A 24319-nucleotide genomic window follows, 5' to 3' on the forward strand; every position below is an offset into this window, starting at 1 on the left:
TGTCCTTGGCATTTTCTGCTGCCTCACATTCAGAGGTGCCTAACTCTTTGTATGTATTGAACAGGGAGCAGATACATTTTACTCAGATTTGAGAATTTTTTGTAGATTTAGCTCTAAACTACCAGCCGATGTTCTAAGGAAGAGTGTCCCGTACAAAAGCACTTTGATCTTACAGCTATACAAAGTATAGTGGAAGATAAAGTAATGGTAAGCTTTCCTGCTTCATTGCAACTCTGGGTAGATTTATGGAAGCCTTCAAGAAAATCTGTCCCTGCACTGAGCAAACATAGGCCTAGATTTTAGGGCAGACTTGTTCAGTTTATGGTTTACATCAAGGTCATAAGAAATTTTTGAGCTATGCATATTTTCAGCATGAATCATTATGGTTTTGAACAAGTGTTATTTTGAGAGTTTGACTTTATACTTACACAAATGCTTTGTAGTGGTGAGATTCTCAGGTTAAAATCTCTACTTTTGGAAGGATATTATGGTAAACATAAAACCACAATAAACAAATACAAAGCAGTATGAAAAATTAATGGGTTTAGGTTTTTTTTTCCCTAATTCAAAAGACAGTTTTTAAAGGTTCTGCAGGCAATTCACTCTCACACCATAAACAACATACTCAAACAGAGGATTTTCATATTCTTAGCAGTTATCATCTTGATATTCAACTTTGTCCAAAGATCTTATCATTCTTCAAGAGCACTCTACAATTGAGCAAAGTTGGTGAAGCTTTCATAATATAGTGCTATAATTAGATAGTCCTATTTTTTAAATATAGTTGAAATCAAAGAGCTAGTAGATAACTTGGTGTTTGAACACCATGTAACTTAGTCAGTATAATGCATTCTTTCCATTGATGATGATAAAATGCACCAAAACCCATTCTCATTCCCTCAGTGGAGCAAGCTGGGTCAATTTCTTTGGTCTCTAGGTCCCCGGTGCAATAGGATTCCATTGGCCAGGGATCAGAGAAAGAAAGAGAATGAAAGTAGGGTTCAAAATAAGCATATGACAACTAAATTACCCCTCTCTTTGTCAATTTGCATGTCTACCAGAAATGTCATGAGCTGGTACATTTTGAAATTGACTTTTCTTTTTAATGATTTCTATCCTGAGAAATAAAGGTTTCATTCACCTATATACAGGTTTTCCAAATTATAGTAAGGGCCATCTCTTAGACAGAGAGACTTGTCAGGATTTTCTCCAGCTCTACTATCCCTATGTGGCTGTCTACCCACAGAGTAACTGGACTGACAAGTGTGTTGCTTGGGTAAAAAGGCTGGGCTGATACCCCAGAAGAGAGCTTCCTTCATCTTCCAGTGTTACCAACTTCCATTATGCCAACGTAATTACCCTTGAAAGAATGTTCTGCGAGTATCTGTAGGATCCTCTCACAAAGTGGTTTGTTCTGTTCATTTCTGTGATGTGAGGCAAGAAGAGGAACACAGAGGAGAGTAGGCAGAAATTAGCATTCCCTCTTCCTCATCATGCAATTGGATTATGGGAGCAAGGTAGAATTTACCTGCATCTGTAATCATTGTGTAGTTCTAGGACTCATTTGTTTCTGTCCATGATTTTTTTATGCAGAAAGGGAACATATGGTCCTAACTCCCTCACTTGTTCAGAGAAGAATGGCAAAGCAGAAAATCTAAACTGCTTCAAGTCAAAGCCTTTCATAAATTAAGGCTTTTATATTCTACTTCTCCTCTGACTGGCATAGCATTTTCCTTTCTGTATGCTGTATTGGTGTGTTTAGTGGCTACATGTGAGAGCGGTGACATTTATATGAAGTGAATCTATTAAATTCTTTATAATGAATAGCATGTAACTGTAAAACATATACAGTTTTCTCATTTTGCCCTCCTCTGGGAGACTATGACAACATTTTGGCAAGTAGGAGTAAACAGCTTTGTGTTGGCATGCAGTAAATTAAACTGAGTAATTAAAATCAATAGCAAAACACTAGCTAGGCAGAAAGGTCATATAACACAACAGAAAACTGTTGGGTAGCATATTGCAGGAAATCAAAATAAATTTCTGAACTTTTCATTATTCTTTACATGCCTGAAACTGGTCTTAAAAGGCTTGTGAGATACAGCAAGGAATTGATAGAGACAGGATCATTCTCTGCGATGGAATAAAAATATTTAAATACTAATGTATGAGTATTTGCAGGGTACAAGGCTGCCAGACACAGTGGAATATAGGAAAGAGGTCTTTAATTTTACCGCTATTATATAAACTTTTGTTTGTTTAGGTTGGCTTAGTATATTACTTAGTAATCCCTGCAAGAACTAAAGTCAAGTATGCCAGTCACCGGTCTCTGTCAGTACAAGTGTCAATTATTAGTTTTATGTTAATGTTTCCCTGGTCAACTGGCTAGCCAGTAATGTTCACCCTCAAGGGGAAAAAAATGCATGGATGATTTTGCGAGGTGTTTCAAGTACTCCTCTTGCAGCTTGGGAGGGGGAAGTGAGAGTCAAAATCTTCAGATCCAAAACAGCAATAGTCCCAAAGTGAACCATGACTGAGGAATGGGGCCTAACAATTTAGGGGATATGCCAAGTTTATAAGCTACACATAAGGTCTTTACTCTGATTGTGAGGTTTGAGTAAATAGGTAACACTGATTTTAGGATGCTGTTCTAAGTCATTGCACTTCTCTTATGGCCACGGCTTCCAAAAGGAAGCCTGTGATAGGTTTTTGCTTTTTTTGCTGATGAAACATGTTACGGTGGTGGAAGGAAGTGGGAGGAAATCATGAGACACGACTCTGGGAGAAGTGGAGATGTAAGATGAGTCGTTTAGAAGTGTTTGCCTGGGAGAGACTGAAAAGGAATCAAAGGCATAGCTAACCTGTAACAAGTTTGCTCAGTCATGAAGTGGATATGGGTTAAAGGTAACACATTTTATAAAATGAACTGGTTCAGTTGGGAAAAGCAGAAAGCTTTAAGGCCCATGGGCTCTTCTGGCGGGACTTGTTTGCTTATTCCAGCTCAATCTGTTGTTCTAATAGGCATGTTATTCTGGCTTTCTTCTCTCTCTTGAATTTGCCAGCTCTATTAGCTCTCTTTCAGGCAACTGTCAGAGAGAAGAGATCTTGTTGTGTCATCATTCAGGAGGTATGAAATTTTGCATTTATAAGCCTTTCCTTAGGTCTTCATTTTTGGATTTGCAGCATTTCTCCTACACAGTTTTGAAGAGCTTACCCTGATTGTGCAAATCCTGGGACACTGTGTGGCTATAACAGCTCTCAGCTGATCAGTGTTTTTTGTGGGGTAAATGCAGAGATACAGTGCATTCGTCCGACAAATCAGGGCCTTCAGTCAGTCGGGCACTGGACAGATAGTTGCAAAGCAAAAGCACTGGGTTATTGTTGGTCTGTGCTGTTCCTGAGGTCATTTAATTTCCCTTCCAATGTTTGTAATTTCAATTTAAAACAGTACTTTTTGGTTTTTTTCTGCATCCATTTATATTGTCTGTTTTGAATTTAATCCTAGTAATTTTAAAATAATAACAGTGATAGGCAGTTTTTGTACTGGCTGTCTGCGAGATAGCCGTGTCTTGTCATTTAAAGCCATACTGTGTTCTAATAAATGAGTGCTAGAAACTGGTTGAGAGCAGCAACTGTGCAAACTGATCTGTCATTTAAAGTTGTGTTCAGATTTGGTTTGCTTGAGTTATGAGAATGGCTTGGCCTTTTACCCCATTCCCTTGAGAACATGTGTCCACATCCTACCGTCAGCATGGGACAAACACAAAACAGGCACTCTCATCTCCTGACGGGAGACTCCAATGATCTGGAGAGCAGCAATATTGCAGGTTCACATTATCTGCATTAGCATTACTGTGTATGGAACATGTATTATATCTGCTGTAAATGGTTTAACTAGCCAGGCCCTCATGGTTAATGAACATCAAGTTTAATGTTTCTGAGACAGAGATTCAGAAAGGAATATGACCATGATCACATCCAGTTGAAAATGCTATAAGATGTAATATTTATCATATTTTTTCCCACTTATAATCCAGGTAAATATATTTAAAGAACTTTTGTTTTCTTTACATTTTCATTTTTAGAGGTGTGGAACTTAAAATAATGCATATATATGCTTTTATACATATAAATAGTGTATGAAAATACATAGAAATAATTTTTGTCCTTCTGTTTTCATATGTTTTAATGTAGTATGTGGGCTTCCTTTTTTAAAGTTAGGTGTTAACTTTTAAGACCTTGCAGTATATATTTTTTCCCATGCTTGAATTTTTATAGTCATTAATGGAATAGGAAATGGCATCTACTTTCCTGTCTGTTAACGCTTAACCCTAATTTATGAATCCTATTTAAAACTATGGTTCACATTCAGCAGGACTGTGCATGTGCTTAAAGCTAAGCTAATGTACAACTGTAGGCAAAATGAGATTGATGTGAAAGTCTTCTACAAACATTTCAAACCATTCTTTAACAGTATGCTAAGTAATAGCTCGATGTAATTTTTTTAATTAAGTGCATGTGTATGTGTATCAAATTTTCCCTATTATTACAGTGAAAATACCTTACCTTTTATCTTACTTCAGTATTACATGGATAAATTCCCTAAAATGCTAGCCATAATAGCTAACACAAACATGTACATGTGTATATAACACCTCAGTACATTCTTGTCCCATTTAAAGACCAGAGGGACAACGTTTGATACATGGTATAGCCTGAAAAAGCAACAGATATGAAATTGTGACTCCTTCTTGAAAGCCTTTAAATATTTAAGGTTATTACAACCTACATTTTCAGCATTTGTGTGTTTAACTTGATAGCTGTATAAATTATATGTCAAGTACTCTTACAAACATTTCCTGTAAGTGTATTGACGAATGTCCTGTCATTCTCCTGGAAATACACAGTACGTGGAGCATTTTGAAGACAATTTGCTTGTAAAACTTTTTGTATCCCATATGTTGCTTTCTCTTATTTGCACCTGCCTTTTTATTTATCTAAGCATAAATATTACTGCTTCTTAACACTATTCGGAAGATTTTTAGATGCTTTGTTTCAATACCTCAGCCTTATTGCAGTATAGAGTCTTATTTTTAACATGAGTGCCAGTCCTACAAAGCCTTACTTGTCTAAAATGGAAGTTAGTATTTGGGCCAAACCTACAGAAATGTGTAACAGATGAGTTCCTGAGACACATGTAAAATAATCCTCTGGAAACCTTACTTCACATAAAAGTAAAATGCCGTGACAGTGCTACTGGCTTCTCTGTAGGTTAATATTTTGTATGCAGGGTGGTCTATCGTGCTGATGGTAATAATAGTGTAAAAGAATGCTCCCTACTAATATTTCATTTGCAAAACAGAAAGACAAAGCTGATTGATAAAATTGATAGTATTTTATTTTACATAGAGTTTTCACTGAAGCCTTCTATGTATGACTTGATATTTGAATTACATTTTAGAGTGTTAGTGCTTATCAGTGCAGGAAATATTGAGAAACACAGAAGGATGTCCCAACATCTTGGGATCTTTTCTGTATTTCCTTTTCTTAATTTTATCGTTAGAGTCTGTGACCTAAGAGTCTCTTTTAGGGTTTAGTCTGCCCACTTTTTCCTCATCTGAAATCTTAGGGCATCACACTTATTCCACAATATTAGGAATATGTGATTATGGGCCTGGACTAGCAACTAGTGAAGCATCTGCTTAGATAATCTCATTGATTAGGCTCTGGAAATGCAAACATTTGAACAGTGATTTTAAGAGTAACCTCTCTGGAGCCTTACAGTGTGTGCCTAGAAATCATTGAAGGCATAGTTTTTGCAAGTGCATATATATCACCTGGAGCTCAAACTACCTGCTATAAATCTCTATACCTCTTCCCAGAGTATGCTGAAGATTTGGCTCAGAGAATCTTTGAGGGGCGAAGAGGGAGAAGGGTCTGTTATTGTTTAAATTGATTACATTTTCTGAGAGCACAGAAAAAACACTTTTGTTGGCCAGATGTAAAGTTCTGCATTGCACTAGTGATCACTGACTTGTATATCATGAGTCATGTTGCATTTACAGTTCTTACCATACTCTCATGGTGTATCAGTCTCCTTGCTGACCTGTGAGCAGCATGTACATTCTCCCGCTATGTTTTATAACAGCGTAAAGGGGAAGGAAAGTGTCTAGAACTTTGTCATTACCTTTAGCAGCAAGAGGATGTGAAGAGTCTTTCAAGGCTAAATAAAACTTTGTGTAATTTAACAAAATGCATCCTACATTTCCCTTCCCCTCACCATCATGTCTAGTTATATTGCAGAAGAGGGTAAAGGAGGTAATGCTCATGTAGTTTAAACAAACTCAGCACGGTGAAATGGGACAGTACTTTAAAATATGCATAAGGATTGCAGTTGCTCCATTTTGTGACACTGTTCAGGTAGAGGAAAAAAACCAAACCACAGACTTTTTCTAAAATGATTTTTTTTTTAAAGGGCTATCAAGAAAAATGATGCTGGAACTATTATTGTGAAAAATTGGAGTGGCCTGGTTGATATCACGCATACAGTTTGGAAAAACAAGATTAGTGCAACACATACCATTTTTCATTTTCTACTGTCTTCAACAGGACCAACCATTGCAGCATCTAATTTTTTTAACTTTGTGTTTAGGATGAGAAATCCCATGTGTGTACAATTGCTTACGGCTGCCTGGTCCCTCTGCTTGCATGTTTCCATGTGTACTGTAAATAAGAAGTGACCAAGAGGGCAGGATACTTAGTCTCCTCTTAGATCAATACTACTCTGTGGGTCAGGAACTAGGAATGTTTGAAAAGAGAGAAGGAGGGAATTGTGTTTTATTTCCCCTGTAGACTGAGGCCAACACCTTTGCATTGGGTTCATCTCTATTACCTAGGGAAGAAAGCCTGTGTGGGTTATTTCTCAACCAGTATCAGCTGGCAAAAAGACCACTGTGAATAAGATAGCAAAGAATTTAAGTGACAAGAAAATCTTAGGGTTTTTTTTCCCCTCATTAAAATAAGAATTTTAATGCCTAGCTGGACATCTACATGTTTTCTTCTTCGAGCTGGGCTCAGTGGGGAGAGGGATAGAGATCGGCATGTGTTGGAGTTGGGGGGCTAGGGTGCACGCAAAGCTGTAGCTCTTGGTCTGTGAGCCAGAGTATTGAAGTCCTGTTGCACACGTGCATTCACTTTCATCTTTCAAGGGAGGGGCATGCCATATTTGTTGTGCCCCTTTTAGCTAAGAAAACTGAGACTTTTCCTTCCAGGCTTCTCCCCCCGCCCCCCCCGTGTTTAATATGATAGCTCTGAGTGCTGTCTCTAAAAGGGATAAATGAAGAACACAAAAGACAGGTCTGCACAGCACAACGCAAGCTTAGCCCTGGAAATGCAGTATTGCCATTGCTAACAACAGGCCACATGCTGGTATGGGCAATAAACAGGAGACCTACAGACTCTCCCTGTAGCAGGAGAAATGCAAGCATGCTTGGAGACAGTTACTCTGTGACACCCTCAGGAATAGGGGGATGTTATAAAGTAGTTTTTTAACAGAGGAAGGTGGAAGGAGGGCATATGAAGGAGCTTATGGAGGAGAACGGAGAAGAAAACTTGAGTATGTGCAAGATGTGTAGCCTGGGGAAAAAATAAAAAGTTTGCAATGATGAATTTAAATTATTTGCCCTCACATTGTCGCATCTTGTACATGTTTTAAAATTATGTGCTTTCATGCAAAGAAATCAGCTGGTTCTACATCATAAATCAGTCTTTATAGCAAACAAGGTTCTGGAGGTACCTATCTTAGACCTGTTCTTTTCTGGCAGTAAAGATGAGGCACTATCAGAGATTGAGAAGATGGGGCAAATTGATTAATTAAAAAGCAGTAAATCATCAGCCCCACATGATTTATGTATAAAAGAATTCTAAAGAAGTTTAGAAATGAATTAGCTGAACTGCTAACAAAGATATGCACTCTCATTAAAACCGAGCTCTGTTCCACAGGGTTGGCAAGTATCTGGGGTTTATCCTATATTTAGACCGGTAAGCATTACATCTGCACATTGCAAATGGTTGAAACAGGAATTTAAAAGGGAATAATAAAACACCTGGAAGATCGTGATGCGAGAGACTTTAATGAGAACAGCTTCAGCAAAGAGAAATCATGTCTCACTACAGCGCTTAGAACTCTGAACGTGCCCATAAAAAGAAATAGGAATGGCCATACCGGATCAGACCAAAAGTCCTTCTGGCCCAGCACCCTGCCTCTGACAGTGCCCTCTCACAGCCACGTGGGAAAGAGAGGAGAATAAAAAGGATAAGATAACCCTTTTTCCCTGGACTTGATTGACAGCAACAAGGGCCAGGTTTGAATTTAAGGGGGTCACTGCAAACATACTGACGTCACCCCTTTCCCAGAAACCAGTCCTGAGCTTACTGGTGCTCAGAGAGAGCATTTTCCCCACTCACAAAAAGGAATTAGATGGTAAAATGAACAATGTTTTCATAAAAGGGAGAAAAGAGAAGTCTGACAAGCTAGATGCTCAGAGTGACAATAACCAATTCCTGAGGTATAATTGTAACAATAGTCTTTTTATCTAGCAAGGCCACTAGGTTGTTTTCACCTACTTTCATTTACAGTTTGAGATTAGCAAATATTGCTGGGTAGCAAAGCCAAACTGAGGCTATACTAACCTGATGTGATGAATTTTTGTTAGCTGCTCTTCACGCCTCCAGCCATACATTTCCCTGGTAGCCACACGTAGTGCTTCTGCTAGCCACGACTCTGAGTACTCTGCACTCTCTGGGGTGCTCTCACACACCGTTCCCATTAGCTCCCACCGCTCTGCTGACAGGTTTTGTTGTTTCAGCCCTTGGAAGGGTAAGCACAGTGCTGAGAACCAGGCACAGGCTGTCAGTTCATAGGAGAGCCTTAAGTAGCTTCTGGTACTCACACATCTTGCAAAAGGCTTTAACTCCAAACTTTTTTTTTCTCTTTTTTTGTTTAAGGTGTAACCTTTGTATTTTGGTGCTAAATGCTCTTCCTGGATTGACTGTCTTGGAGAGTTAGTTGGCTTAGACTTCCCTACATTTTCTCCACATGATGAAGTAACTCCCTTTTGTAACAGAAATGTCCTTCAAAAATATAATTGCAATACGTGCCAAAGGAAGGTGTTTCTGGCTTGCCCACCAGTCTTTTCTGTTTATCTCCCTTTGATTTCATCAGATGTCAAGGTGCCTTTTCCCCTTGGGAACTCCTGGGAATGTTTCCTCACCTTTAGGTTTCAGCTACCAGGCTTATCGGAAGAGCTGCCTGACGTAATGTATTTTGACTTTTTAAAAGCTTGTGACAAAGTCTGTCACAAGACACTGCTACAAAGGCTAAGTAGTCACATATGGTGACAGGGCAAGTATCATCATAGATCAAAAACCGACAAGGAAACAAAAAGGCAGAGGGCTAAGTGGTCAGTATTCATCACAGTAAAAGGCTAGCAGCTGTGTTCCCTAAAGTTACCTATCAGGTCATATGCTAAATATATTTATTAATGATCTGGGGAGAGAGGTGAAGGATTAGGTGGTAACACTTACAAATGATGTAATTGCTCTAAGTAATTTAAGCCTGTAACACACTGTTAGAAACTTATGAGTGATCTAAACAAGTTACTTGGATAAAGAAGGTTCAGTCCTGATAAATGAGAAGTCAATATGTGGAGGAAACAACACAAAAATCTTATCCTCTAACTGAAGGGAAAAAACCTGAACATTGCTGTTGGCAGTTCCATAACAGAGGCCGTTTGAGATGCTGTTATGGTAGAAAAAGTGAACAAGGTGCTAGAAGGCGTAAGAAATGGGACATTAAAAATGAATTGCTGAACTCAGTCTTCATTGCGTGGAGACAGAGGATAGGATAAAGCATAATATTATGGGTGTTTGTCCAGCTAACAAAGTCTGATCCATGATGACAATTTCCTGTTTTCTTTTGTCTTTGTCCTGCTCATACATCATCTGCTATCAGAGATGCTCTGATCTTTATCAGGAATAATATACATTGGGAAGGCTAAGGCTTCCAGAGGGTTTCAGATCTTACTAAGGACAGCTCAGTATCAACCAAGCTACAACTGATAAAAACCTATTTCATATCCATTCTTCTTCTTTTGGTAGTTAAAATTCACATCAAAATGACATAAATTAACAATCTCAACTTTGTATTTAGACTGTGAAATCATCAACGTTTTAAACATGGATTTCAGAATTCAGATGTTACCGAAATACTTCCTCAAGTTGGGGCTCTTATGAGACTTATAAATTATTCTTGCATAGAGGAGAAGTCACCTGAGACTAACCTAAATGAAGTTAACATAGATTTTAAAAATTATTCTTGCAGAAGAACAGGGAGTGGTGGGAATAGATGAACAGATGGGAAAGGGAGAAAAGGAGAGTGAAGAAAGGGCTAATTAGGTAATTGAGGCTAAGAGGCTATTAGAGCTGACCCAGTGGTCTACTGGTAGTGCAGTTCAGGGACTTGAATTTGGGATTGAGGTTGGTCCCTCATTCCCAAGCCAACAAGTGCTCCAAACATTGCAAGGACTCAGTTTTATAGCCTGTATGATCCTGTAAGTATGTGTTTTCCAGTCAGCATAATCTGGAGGGATTGTATGTCAGATTATAGTGGAGACAGGAAAGAATAATGGGATAAAATGCTGAATTTGGACATGAAGACACTGAAATACTATGCTAATGGATAAATTGTTCGGTGAAATTCTTTGGAATTCCTTTGAACTGGCTGTCAGAGAAAAATCTGTTTGAAATAAACATATTTTGAAAAGATTCTGAATAGGAATAAACTATTTCTCACTGAGCAGCCTTTCCTAAAATTTGTCCAGTACACGATTCTCTCAAGCATGGGTTGTTTTTTTTTTTTTCTCACAGATAACAGATAAGGGGAAGGCCTAAAAGGTCATTTATTCTAAGTCGTTCCATTACCTTGTTTCAGGCCAATTTGAAGCTGGTATGCTTGTGGTCTGCCAGTCTTGTCTCCTTCTTTCAGTCTCCTAACCTATCTTCCTTTCTGATCCAGTCAATGATATGCTTTCTTCTATGTTTTATATGCTTATTTTCTCCTTGATGTCAGTATATTCAAACTGTCTTCTGAAGTTGTCAGTAGACTTGTTCTTTTATGGCCAGAGAGTCTGGTATAGGTCAAAGCTAGGACAAGCATTGCTATGTGGTTTTCAGATTTATATGCTGAGGTGGAGCGTTTCTTGTCCTCACCTTTTCTAGTACAACATTATTCATGCTGACTTAATTCTTTTAAATCTCTCCACTTCTGTGACAGTATTTGTGGCTATCTTTCTCAATCGCTTCCAAAAAGCTTTGGAACTGCAGTGGTGCAGTGTTCTGAGATGCTGTTTCTTCCCTCTTTCCTTACCTTACTCGATGCTTCTTATCACAAATTCTCATTTGCCAATTTAAGTATTTTTTTAAAAAAAAAAATTGACCCTGTGTTTGGTTTTTTTTCCCCAGTAGCTGCATTTCAGGACAGAAATGTTGGCTCCTGCATCCTTCTCTTGCAGTCATGATGTCTTCAGAGGATCACAACGCATGTATGGCTAACTTTACTGTTTTCTTTTCTTGTTCCAGTATTTTTGTGGAAAGTCAGCTTTTCTCCCATTCTTTCTTCTTTCCTTTATAAGCACTGCATAGAGACACTGTTATTGAAGCAATACATGCCTGGAACACCTGTGGTCAGTAGGCAAATCATATTTCGACAGCAGAAAAAATCAGCACCATTCATTATCCCTGCAGTTTAAAAGAGAGTTTCTGTAGAATAATTACAGTATTGGAACTGCTGCTTCAGAGGAAAGTCACTGCGTTTAAGATTTAGCAACTGGACAGAATAAACAAAAGATGGAGGAGGGAGTATAGCTTTGGTTATAATGATAGACAAGAGGGAGAAAAGAAGGTAAATCGGCTGCTTGTCCAGTGGAGACCCCACTTCACCTGCTGCTGGCAAAAGATTTTGGATTTTGTTGTCAGCTGACCGCTCCCCTAAGACATATTAGTGTGTTTTGTCAAAAGAGAGCACTGTGCCAAATCTGGGCCTCCCTGAACATGTTTTATGTTTAGGGGAGATAGATGGGTGATGAGTGATGGACAACATTGAAGGAAACCTCCTCCCACAAAACCATATTGAGGTTTGGAGAACTTGAAACAGCACTTCATTTCGGGGGTGGAGAGTTGCCCTGTCTTATATGAAGCTGCTTAAAAAGTAATTCAGTCATTTTAAAAATTATTTCTTGCCAACTTATAATTTAGCAACCCTCCCCTTCATAATGTTATGCTTATTCTGGCGAATCGAAGGATGATGATTTCATTTCTGCCAGCAGAACCCAGGTTTTCAGCATTGCTTTATATCTCATAATCGTGATCTGCTAGTAGGGACCCTTCTGTACTGCTTCACTGTGCTTCCCACATGGTACCCCCTTTCCTCAGCATTTCTTGTCACTTTTAGGAGTAATGACTTCCACTGTTTCCCTCTGGTTTTCGGTAGAATGGTTTCATTAGGTTTTTGTTATTGGTATTATTGTAGGACCTAGAAGACTGTCCTGGAGGCAAGGACCACATTTCTGTAAGGTTTTTTTGCAAACACAGGACAAAGGACGTTTCCCACTGTTATTTTCTATTTATTGTTTCTCCTCACCACTGAATTCTCCTTGTCAAAACACTGCACTATGTTGAAGATACAGTTTTGTTAAAAACCTTTCTTAGCAAGTTCCCCCTGAATATATCCAAGCACGTATGAAATGTGGGGAATTATTCTCATAACATTTGCTCATGCAAATCTGTTTCTAGGTTTTGGCTTTCAAGTTCTAAAACAATAATAATGTACTTTCAGGATATTTTCACTCTTTTAGTCCCATCCCCCCGCTGATGGGACTGATTCATCTGATGTGCAGGTCTCATAAAAAAAGTATGCCAGGTTAGACTAGCACTGATGCAGATACCCAGTACTGGTGAAGTTTTACCATGTTTATTACAAACATTTAAAATGCAGAAATTCTCCAAAAAAATTAAATGTGCCTTCTCATTGCTTAATTATTTAATTAAGTTATAGAGGAAAAAAAATAGTAGAAAACCTCAGTGTTTTCCCCTTGCAGTTTTAAAGAATGCAGAGAGTTTACGAGCAATCTTTGTACAGTTCACAATTATTTGAATTCTCTAGCAATCTTTATAGAGGTTACTTAATTATTTCAATTAACGTTAACCCTTAGAAGCTGTATGCTTAATGTGTAGATTTTCTGATTTTTATGAAAGACATTGAATTACATAATATTTTGATTTTTGAACTTGAGAAGAAGAAACCAGGTATTGGTAGAGGTGGAAAACCTTGAGGTGCATAGTAGATTGCTAAAAATGATAAAAGTATTTGGAGAACATTCCAATACATATTAGCAAGACTAAAAGAGGACTTATTTTGCAGTGTCTGAAATGGAGTTAGCTGTGCCAAAACCCATTCAGTTATCTGTAAACAATATTTAACACCATCTGACATATTCACTGTCACTCCATGCTCTGTGAATCAAATATAAAATTATGTGCAAGAAAAAACCCTACAAACTTATTTTGTCACAAGTAAGCTAGGAATTTTGAAGATGGTCAGCTCCACTTGTCAACAAGAATAAGCAAGAAGAAAAATAATGGCTTAGACTAAGAGAGAAACAAGTCAGGAAGGCCTTCAATTTGAAAGGGCTGTCTCCCGGAGGAGGAGTTTGCAGTGCATGATTAACTTCCTTATGTTTTCTCCAGAGTTTGTTGGATGTCTTGCGGTTAATAAATAGGGACATCCAGCTTTAAGAATAAAATTTGAACACTCAGAAGGAGTAGCTAGATCTAGTATTTTGGGTAGTGTCAATAAATACCTGAAGGTTATTTTCCAAAGTTGAATCAGAATCAGGTTTTGTGCTTCAAATGTCTTTAAAATTTAGGCATAATTTCCTCTGAGGTTGTGACTCGGGCCCACCCCTTTGAATTATATACGCAAACTTGGAAATTTGTGAAATTGTTAAGTTGTATCCCTCCATCTGCAAATTGATGGCAATTGAAAATGATCACCACAGTGTGTCACCACAGCTAACGCTACATTGCAATCAGATTCACTTGAGCATTTCTCTGCAAATCAGATCACTTAATTTTTCTTTTGGCCATTGATCTTTTACAGTACCTGCAGCTTTTTGTTTTTCCTCCAAAGATCATCATTTTACTCTGAAGTCTACTGAATAATTACTTCATGAGTGCCATATTAAAAGCAGTCCAAAAACTGTTTAGGCTGCTCATTAAAGTCATTGGGAATTTGGCTGGGCAAGAGCTCCCTGCTTTGGTCATGCAACAGGGGGGAAAGCACTCCAAAGATTGTTATTTTCTAATTATTTGTGTTGTGGTACCACAAAAGGATTTGATTAGCACCCTTGTGTGCTTAAAACTTAAAGAACAGATGCCACACACCAGCACCCCCACCACCCGCCAGTGTTTGTTCCCCAAAGTCTTGATTAACTCCCAATTTTCAAATGGAATAAGGTAGCAGAGAAAAAAAAGCAGAACAGATAATAAAGTTTGCCTTTCAGATCAAAATTATTAGAGTTGAAATTAAAATTATGTTCAAAATATAAGTATAGTAAGGATAAAATTTTCAAAGCTCGGTTATGTGTAATACCCCTCACTGCCTGTTGTAGTAGCAAAGAGTAAAATCCTGGGGCCTCTGAAGTTATCAGGTTTTTGAGACTGAATGAGGACTCCAATTTTCTTTTTGTAAACTGACAAGTTTGATCTTATTGCATGCTACCAAAACAGATAAAATGTCCTGGCTCCAGACGGCGATGTAGCAAACATACAGGAACAGACAAGCACGTGTACATTCACACTTGGAGTGAGAAATATGCTGGGTTGAGAGTGCTACCTTTTCAGATAGGAGGAGAAGACACTCAAACCCACTGGCTCAAGCCTTTGACTGGCACTGGACTACGAGAGTCAAAATAGAGAAAAAATCTTCATTTCTGTGCTTCCTTCTTCCTTTGACAGAAAGAATTTTGCGTTTATCTTTAAGACTAGGCAGTCTGAATTTGTTTCAAAATGATGTAAAATATCAAGCTTCATTTCTCTAAATATACTTCTAAAAACAGGCTGGAAATTAGTTGCTTGTATGTTACGCTCTGTGGCTGTACTTAGAATTGGGGTGGTTCTCCTTTAAATAACCATTGAGAAGCACCGAAATCCAGGCAGTTGTGTATCAATTAGCAGGGCACATTTCTTAGTGTGAGCTGCCTGGAAATGCAAAATGACAAATCTGAGCATTAAGCTTTCTACCATCATTTTGCTTTCCTACCTCTAACTACAAATCAGCCTCATTGTGACTTACAGTGTAAGAAGTTGGTGCATTTCTGCAGATCCACGATAAGATATTTTTCTCTAGTAAGAAATGCAGTTAGACTCTGCATTCTGAATCTGTCCCTGCCAGGCCCTAGATGCATTAGTATTCCACTGGCAGCTGCCTGTAGGTAGGAATATTGTTTTTGTCCATAACCAGAGGGAACAATCAGACTAAGCCGTTCCCCGGCTATAAACCAGCCAAAGTAATTGGGTTTAATTTTAATTTTTGTAATAGCTTTAAATTAATAGGAGCAGCTGCTGCCACAGTGTGTGGGTGTCCTTTTCCAGAAGGCATAGAACAAAAAAGGGAAAGAGTAAACAATAGTGCGTCTAGGACACAAAGGTTAATTCAAGAACTGAGCAATGTCTTTTCGTTATCAAAAACTCAGTTGGTGATATCTAGCACTGTGTCTCTTTTCTTTCTTTTTCTTCCCCTTTTTTTCTTTTTTTCTTTAATTCCCTGATAAGATCTCAATCTGATTAGGCTCCTGTGTGTAAGATGTGTTGTTGGTATCTAAACACTAACTCTCTTTCTCTATATGACTCACAAATAGATTAGCAGTGACAAAGTGCTAGGAGAGATAAAAATAGATTAGCAGTGACAGGAGTACCATTATAATTATTTTTGGAAGATATGGTTTGAATTAAGACTTTGGGCACTTTCTGCCCTGAGAGGGTGAATTTAAACCTAGGAACTGAGGATGGTTTCTGCTGTTGTGTCAGACACCAGATAGTGAAATGTCAATACCAGATGTCCTAGAAATCAAGATTAGCCATAATAGCCAAATGCAGCCATAAAGTGATGTGTCAAAGTGGATAATAAAACAGATGCTTAGCTTCTATAATGAAGGGGAAAGGGAATGAAATATCAAAAGTGCCTTTAATACATTAACAAAGTTGTCTTCAACTTGCTTAAAAGTAGAAAGTTATTGAACCAAGGAGAACTATGTTTCATTTAAACATTAACTATCAGCAGATGAATTTCAATTAGCATTAGCCTTTCTAAAATCTTGAATTTCCTCCTATTTTACATGAAATTTTTATAGCATAAAGTGAGGCTTGTCCTTTATTATTTCTCCCATGCTAATTTGGAAACAAATAAAGTTCAACAACTCAGCAACATACTGTTTAAACTTGCATTACGGTTTGAGGACTGGGAGCTAGAATACATTTACCCACTGCCATATCATCTGCTTGATTTGAGATCAAATGAGGGATGTCCTATAGCACTCCAGAGTAAGGGCAAATGATAGAAATATGTTAAGATACTGGAGAAACCTATTTGGTTAGGGTACTGCATGCAGACGGCTGGTGGCATTTTTCCCCTACTGATAGTTTTAAAAAAATTAAAAGAATTGTTTTTCTGTCCTTCATATTTGTGGGTTAAAAATCATTTTCAGATCTTAGTGATAAGCAAGTGCCTTATTTAACCAAAAATGCTGAAGTAAATTCTTGAAGCCCTGAATGTCCAAGAACCAGGGCAATAAAAGGGGCAAATAAATTCTTGTTTCAAGTCTAATTAACTGCATCACTGGCTCTTTATTGTACTTTTTCAAGAACATCTCAATTCCTTTCTGTTTCTCTTTGTAGCTCCTGAGTCTTGCTGATCAGACTCCTTAACTGCTGCTAACTGGCAAACACATACTTCTGCATAATGAGAGGGTTTTGTCCTCTATTTCGTATTAGCAATGAAAGGCCAAAACTGATGCTCTGCAGTAGACCAGCTTCTTGGAACTATTACAAAGAGGCACATTACTACTGCTATGTCTGTAAATCTTATTATGTTTTCCCTCACCATGATCCTAGTTTAGCTGAGATCTGCTCCAATCGTTAGATGAGACCTGTTTATAATGTTGTGTAATTGAATCAGTTAGAGTCTGCAGGACCATAGTGTTTTGTTGCCAAACATGGCTGGTAAGTTAGTTACATCAAATTACAAGTGCATGGCGTGACTAGAGAATCTCCTGTTTAAATAAAGCTAGAAAATCTATCTACAAAATGAAGAAAGAGTACAAACAGAAATATTGAACAACTCTAGTCCATAGAACAAGTGTTTGACCCACCTCTGAAATGGTACTAATTTCTGTTAAGAAATAACAGAATAATTGAAGTTGGGTGAAAGATGTCAGGCAGACATTTATTATTCCTTAAACAGATACCAGCTTGATAACAATGACATAGATGTCTCTATTATAATTATTTACCATCATGTATATTCACTTTTATCTTGTCAGCACTATATGCCAGAACTCTTGAGGAGGGCAGCAATCCAATTTGGAACAGAACCACATACCCTTTTCTCCTTTGCCTTCTAATTTAGGACCAGGTTATTTTCCGTACCTGAAGTTTTTTGTTTGGGTTTTGGGATTTTTTTTCCACCTCAAGAATTTATCTTTTCCTCCATTCATTGGCTAGGTGTTGATATATCCCCTGACAATTAAGGATAATAAAAATATAAAGATGTCCTGAATTTTGGTAACATTTCTGTCAATGTTGCCTTATACTGACATTCCTTCATTAATTATGCCTTGCTTCTGTGCTGGTGAATGAGGCCTGTATGAAAGGGTGTAGCCACACTCCAGCCAGAGGTTTGGCTGAAGCCTGTGTAGTGGTATGAGATTGCACCAGCTTGATAGAGAAATAGAGGATAGCTTTAACTGCCTGTGCATCCTTTTCACTTCTTGGGAGTGGGTTTCTCTGGCTGTGTGATACTCTCCCCTGCTATGGTGACTCTGCCAGCTTGGGCACCCAGAGAGAGCTGCAGTCCCTGTGGCAACTGGCGCACTGGCACAGTAGCTGTGCCGTGCACGGGCCCCTGGCATGGAGGTTGTCTGCATGAGTGCTCCAAAACGCAGGCTCTGGGATCTGCTTGCCAGCTCCTGAGCTGTTCAGGCCGTTACATTTCATTTGCTTTAGAGGAAATTTGAATCTCGCATACCCTTTTTGTTCAGATTTCTTATGTCAATGTATATATGTATATATGTTGTTTTTGTTTTTTAGGCAAAGAATACCCTCTAAAAATGTGTATTACTATCGCTGCCCAGACCACAGGAAGAACTATGTCATGTCATTTGCTTTTTGCTTTGACCGAGAGGATGACACTTACCAATTTGCTTACTGCTACCCCTACACTTACACTCGCCTTCAGCACTATCTTGACAACCTACAAAGGAGGAACATGGACTACTTTTGCAGAGAATTGCTAGGACTCAGTGTGGTAAGTAATAGGCATGCTTGCCAACTAGCAGGCTTCGTTATGAATGTCTACCCTTAAATGCTTATAGAGTATAATTCATCATCCCTGCTAAAGTACACACACACACATATTTGTTTTACTGCTATCAATGACACATGAGGTAGCATACCTGCATGGTGAAATATAGACAAATGCTAATTTAATTTCACATAAAATATTTCCTTTGCGATATGCAAGGCGATGCTAAATTCCCATGTAGGATCAATTCACCTCTAAAGACATTCAAAGATGAAACTGAAACAGCTTTATTGAAGAAATGTGATTTTTAGAGTACTCTGTCCATTTGTCTTTCTGGAAGAGCTTTTCTATTCAGAAGAAAATATGTGTCTTTGGAACTAGAGTATAGCTTTTCTTGGTAAAATAATGCAAAACATACACAAACTACCTATTTTATTTACTCTTAAAATGTCTGCTTTGGTGATTTGAAATTAAAAGGGGTTTAGTGGTCTCAGTATAGATCCTAGTGGCCGCATGAAAATGAAATGTGATAGTTCTTCTGGTGCAGGAAGGAGGGTTAATGATAAGGCTGAACTTCTGCTCACTTTGCTATAACCTTTCTCTGAAATGTAGCCTGTCCTGAGGAGTTGGAAAGCATGATTTAGCCACTCCCATATCAACTCAGAAATCATCAGATTAAAAAATATTAGCTGAAATTTTGGGTTGGTTTTTTTCCTTTTGCATTCTCAGACTTCATAGTGCACTCGTCCCACATTCTTAATCTTTTCTCTGAGATTTGATTTGGTCTAAACTTGTAGTGTGTGTGTCAGAAAAAGGAAGCTGTGATTCCTATGAAGGCTGCTGATCCCAGCAGCTGGGGCTTTAAAAAGAATCCCAGCATATATTGTGAAAATCAGAATGAAATCATATGTATAGGCTGCACTGGAATAAATAAAAAGCTTCCAGCATTAGAGCAGGCCATTGAGATCCCTATGGTGGCATAAAACTTGGAGGAAAAAATTAACTTTTGGAGAAGAGTAAAAACAGAATTAACAAAAGAAAGTGTTTTTTAACCCTTTTGTCAGTTAAGTACAGTTCTTGTTCTAAAGATGACTATTACATATCCCTGAACTGGTATTAATTATTAACCATTCCAATTAGAGGGACAAACAATTATAAGGGAAAGCGGTATTAAAAAAATAGAAAAGTAAAATCTTCAGAGGGTGGGAGGAAGGAGCACTATCATTTTAATGTGTGTAGGGTTTTAATTATTAATCTTAGAGGACAGAGCTGTCATTAATTCTATAATGAAACTGAATTTGTTTCCTTTCACTCTGAAAATAGTGTATAAACAGTCACATTTGCATATTCATCAAAACCCTGATCTGACTGATTAAAGCACTGAGATAGAAGGATTTGCCTTTTATCTGCATTTTGACAGACAGAGGTATACTCTTAAATCTTGTTAACATTGTGTTACCAGTAGTTGCTAAATATTATTTTTCATATTTCAGCAAACTAAACAAACAGATGCCATTCAAAATGTGGCAGGAAATGTGCTGTGTATAAGTCCTGATTTTATATCTATATGTACACACGCAGTATGTTTTGCAGAAATTGATATGGTAACATTTTGCAGCTCACCATGCTGATCTGTATAAAAAGCTTCTGAATCAGGCTCATGCTGTAATCTTTGTAAGTAACGTTACAATCTCAGACCATTTCTGGCTTTTCTCCACACACAACTGTCCTAGAACAGCTTGGTAATTTAATGTCTTTGCTGAGCTTGAATAGACAATTTCCATAAGTTCTCTGCGAGTTAAATATTTTAACATAGAGCTTTGTTGCTATCATACATCTTTAAATGGTGAAAAACAGGATCCTTCAGTCTTCACTGCACAGTGCTTCATCAAAGCAGAAGCTGGCTGTACTTTAGAGAATTGCGTGCCATATAGGATAGATTTAGAGCTAAGAGAGCAAGCTGCATCCCTGCTCTGGCCCCTTATGTAAGATAAGAGGAATCAGATTGGCATAAAGAGACCCTTAAAAGCTCTATTCCTGGCAAAGGGACGATGCCTCTGGTAGCACATGGCGAAAGGTAACTTAAAGATGCTGTCTGAGGACAAACTCTGAAGTCCTCATGCTGGGCATGGGGCTGAAGCAGGGTAGCAGGTTAGGGCAAGGCTGCGGCATATCTGTTGAGCTGCCATGTAGCCACCGATACACTCTGGTTCATTCCAGGGGAATTTTACAGCTCCCTGCAGCAGTTTGTGATTGTGCGGATGGAGAATGGTTTGAACCAATTTAACTTCTCCTGGATTATGAAGTTTTGAACTGTGCCTCTTGGAGACAACAGAATCTCACCACAGATCTTTGGGTTTTTTATTTTTCTTTGTCGTGGAACAGTAAAATGCAAGTCACAAGAAACCATGCTTAGATGATTACTCCTGGAGGCTTTCTCAGTGCACATTTTGCTGCATGTAATGTTTTCAAGGCAATCTAATTTCTAATCTAATTTCATATTTTCTCTAAAGAAAGTACTATGCCTTCATTAACTCCTTAAATACTTTCACTAATTCTATGAAAATTGAAAGTGAAATATCAGTATGGGACATGTAATTGTCATTAGGATGCAGAATGGCAAAGTGGTTCAGAGCCAAATGGCAAAGATTCCCATTGCCAGTGTGAATGGATAACTTAGCTGTTCTATTTCTGACCTTTTAATGTTTATATTCTTTACTTCAGGGAGCTATCCCAAAGTCTAGATGTGCCAAATGGTCTTGAAAATAGTCTCTCCTGCAAGCTAGCTGTGATGGTCGCCCAGGTATCATTTAACCTGCCATTTTCATTCTGGCATTGTTGGCCTTAAGTAACTTCAGACTTTCTACGGTTTGTCCCAACAGATCATAAGTTCAAAATCTGTGAGCATTTTTTTAAATTGTGAAATTAGTTTTTTGCATATTATTGATGTGTCTGTCACCTTGGCATATATTATGCAATATTGTACCGCATAATATAATGAAAAATAACTTTTATATTTCTGTGAAAATAGAAGCACAGGCTCAATTTACATTTACAGTACCTATTTTATGATACTTATACAGTTTCATGTGCAGTAACAGTTATGTGTAGCATTATAAACAATATTTCAGAGTTGGCAAAATTTTTGAGTGTGTCATCATTTGAAGGTGGTAGTCTAAATTAGCTGTGCATACTTGAAGTGTGCGGACAATTGATGAGACCTGTACCTCTACTAGTATTCCACTGTGACACATGCTATATTAAACGCGTTTTGGTGAGCCTGGCTCAGCTCCTACAGCCCACTTTACAAATAGCCACTGGCTTGGCAATATTTTCATTTCTCACTCAAAAGAGCCAAGATTAATTGGAGACAGATACTTTCTTTCACCCCATTAGGCAACGGTGCTTCCAAATTACACTTGAGGAGAATTGCAACTGCACATACAAACCACAAGCCTCAAAGGGACTTCCACAGTACACAGAGACTGGAATACGGAATTCTGTTAAATTAAATATTAAACATACATATTTTAAAACAAGAAGGCAATATGTCTAATGTAGAGCTCTGCAAGCGAGCCAATCTCTTAAGTCAGACATGAGATACTGAGTGAAACAGATTGGAACACAAGGTGCTTCATTCTGACTCCACACAACTTTGGTGTGTGCTTTTAATTTACGTAAGTTACTCCTGACTTATGCTGGTATCAGAGAGATCAGAACGAGGCACTAAGACTGTGAAACTGCACACCTGATGTCACATTGCTGGTTCATTGGTCAAATATCTCTTATTTACTGTCTAAATGACTGGGTACCCCAGTAAAAAAAGTTGATCGGTTCTACTGATATCTGCTGGTCCATTTTTAACTGCTCAGTTATGACTGTTTTAAAGCATGAAGCAAAGAAAATAGACAATTTTTCTAAGGTTAAATTTCCCATTTCTATGTTCAGCGTTAGGTTATGTAATAACAGTTCTGTAAAAGAAAAGTGTACTCTTCGTCTTCGAAAAAAATAGAAGTTACAGGCTTCAGTGTGATGTATCATACCTTTGAAATCAAGTTGGTATCAGATTCTGTACTTTCCAATGGATCTGACTGCAACTAGGTTGAAATGTCATTTAAATGCAGTTTGTGGCAATTTACTTGGTCTGAAAAAGGCCACAGAAATAATGCTTAAAAAAAGTAAACCCAACTTCTCATTTCTCTAGAATGTAAAATTGCACCTACATGTATGTTCAGGGCACATCCTCTTTATTCAGTGGTGTATCTATTTACTTTTATAGTACTGCTGTTCCCATAGCATTCATAATATGGATGTCATCCCAAAACTGTACGTGAGATTTTAAATGTTCCTATGGCTATTTTCTTAGCCGGGTTGGATATCAGCAGAAGTAGAGTTGGACCTAAAAATAACACCACCAACAGTTCTTTCTGAAATAAAATACGATTTATAGTATATAATAGCACAGTATGCTACCAGGGATATTATATAAATAACATGAAAAATAACAGGGAACTATTCTATACCATCAGTTTTAAGGAAAATGTCTTAGAATTTAAAGGAAGTTCTGGGAGATAAAATGGCTTGTGGGAATCATAGACAAGGAAAGATAGGCGAAACTATGTTACTGTTGAAGTTGCCATCTGTCTGTAGGATATATACAACTGTTCATGGTAAAAACAAGAAATACTTTGGTTTAAGTTGGCAGCAATATATAGTTTTAGAAAAAACAAACTCAATAAAATAATCATTTACCATTAATATTGTGCAAGGTTACTAAATGTATAAGCTGGTTATTTCTTAAATTCCAGAAAGAGCACTGTTTCATATAGTAAAATAATTTCTAGAAGGATTTGCATAAAATGTTGTTTATCTAATTATGAGTAAAAAATCTTAAATTGGGAAGAAGGGTTCAAATCTTAAGTCAATTTTGCAGCTCACATTTTATAACCACCCTTGTCCATTTAAAAACTTTTAGGAAAAAAAATGCTTGGAACTTCACAGAAAAGAAGCTTTGAGCATAAAGAATCCATTGAGTTAAGAAATCACCTGCAGAAAAACTGTTATGATCCACTTTATAAGAAGAAAACCTCCTGAAAGGAATGACAGTAAATGAATTCTATGTGGTGGTGTTCGTCTATACAAACTGTTTTCATGCATATGTCCCAAGTTGCACCCTTCCATCCTATAGCCACATGGGGAAACCTTTGGAAAGTCAGTGACCTTTCTGAAGTTTTCACTGGACTTTCTGTAGCTGTGCAAGTTGGCCTTTTGCTTCACGGCTCTTCCATTTCCATGTCAGGCTCTTCATCTCACCTTCACTTCACACTTGTCCTTCATCTGGCCTGCCCTTTCTTTGCCTCAAATCCAACCTTCCCTTTTCTTTCAATTTAGTTTATATTTTCCTAAGCTAATTACAAGAAGTAAGCTGTGGCATTTGTTTTCTGCTCTTATGTTACTTACTCTGCTTTGTTCTTTCCCATTCATTCCCCTTATCTCTTTGAGTTCTGAAGGGAAAATCCAAAATAGCTGTTGGGTCTCTTAAAAACCAGGACTGCACAAGGTAGTCATGTTCTCTTCTGTGCTTTCAATATCCCCATCTCAGTGTCGTTTCATGTAACCTCATATCCTGGCCTACAACCTGTCTTCCCTGTCCTTATGTCTTTTGTGCTCCCTATTTGCTCCATC

The 24319-nt window shown here is 37.9% G+C and overlaps 1 protein-coding gene across 3 annotated transcripts in view; it reads left to right on the forward strand.

Moving 5' to 3' along the window:
* The window catches only part of LOC143161327 (BEN domain-containing protein 5), a 987131-nt gene that overhangs the window by 390607 nt on the left and 572205 nt on the right, over nt 1-24319 (forward strand). For all 3 annotated transcript variants that reach the window (XM_076340237.1, XM_076340238.1, XM_076340242.1), the window contains exon 5: nt 18421-18637. In XM_076340237.1, coding sequence (XP_076196352.1) covers nt 18421-18637 — 217 coding nt within the window. The remainder of the gene's footprint in view (nt 1-18420; nt 18638-24319) is intronic.

Source organism: Aptenodytes patagonicus, chromosome 5 (assembly GCF_965638725.1).
Source record: "Aptenodytes patagonicus chromosome 5, bAptPat1.pri.cur, whole genome shotgun sequence".
In the NCBI taxonomy this organism is placed as follows: domain Eukaryota; kingdom Metazoa; phylum Chordata; class Aves; order Sphenisciformes; family Spheniscidae; genus Aptenodytes; species Aptenodytes patagonicus.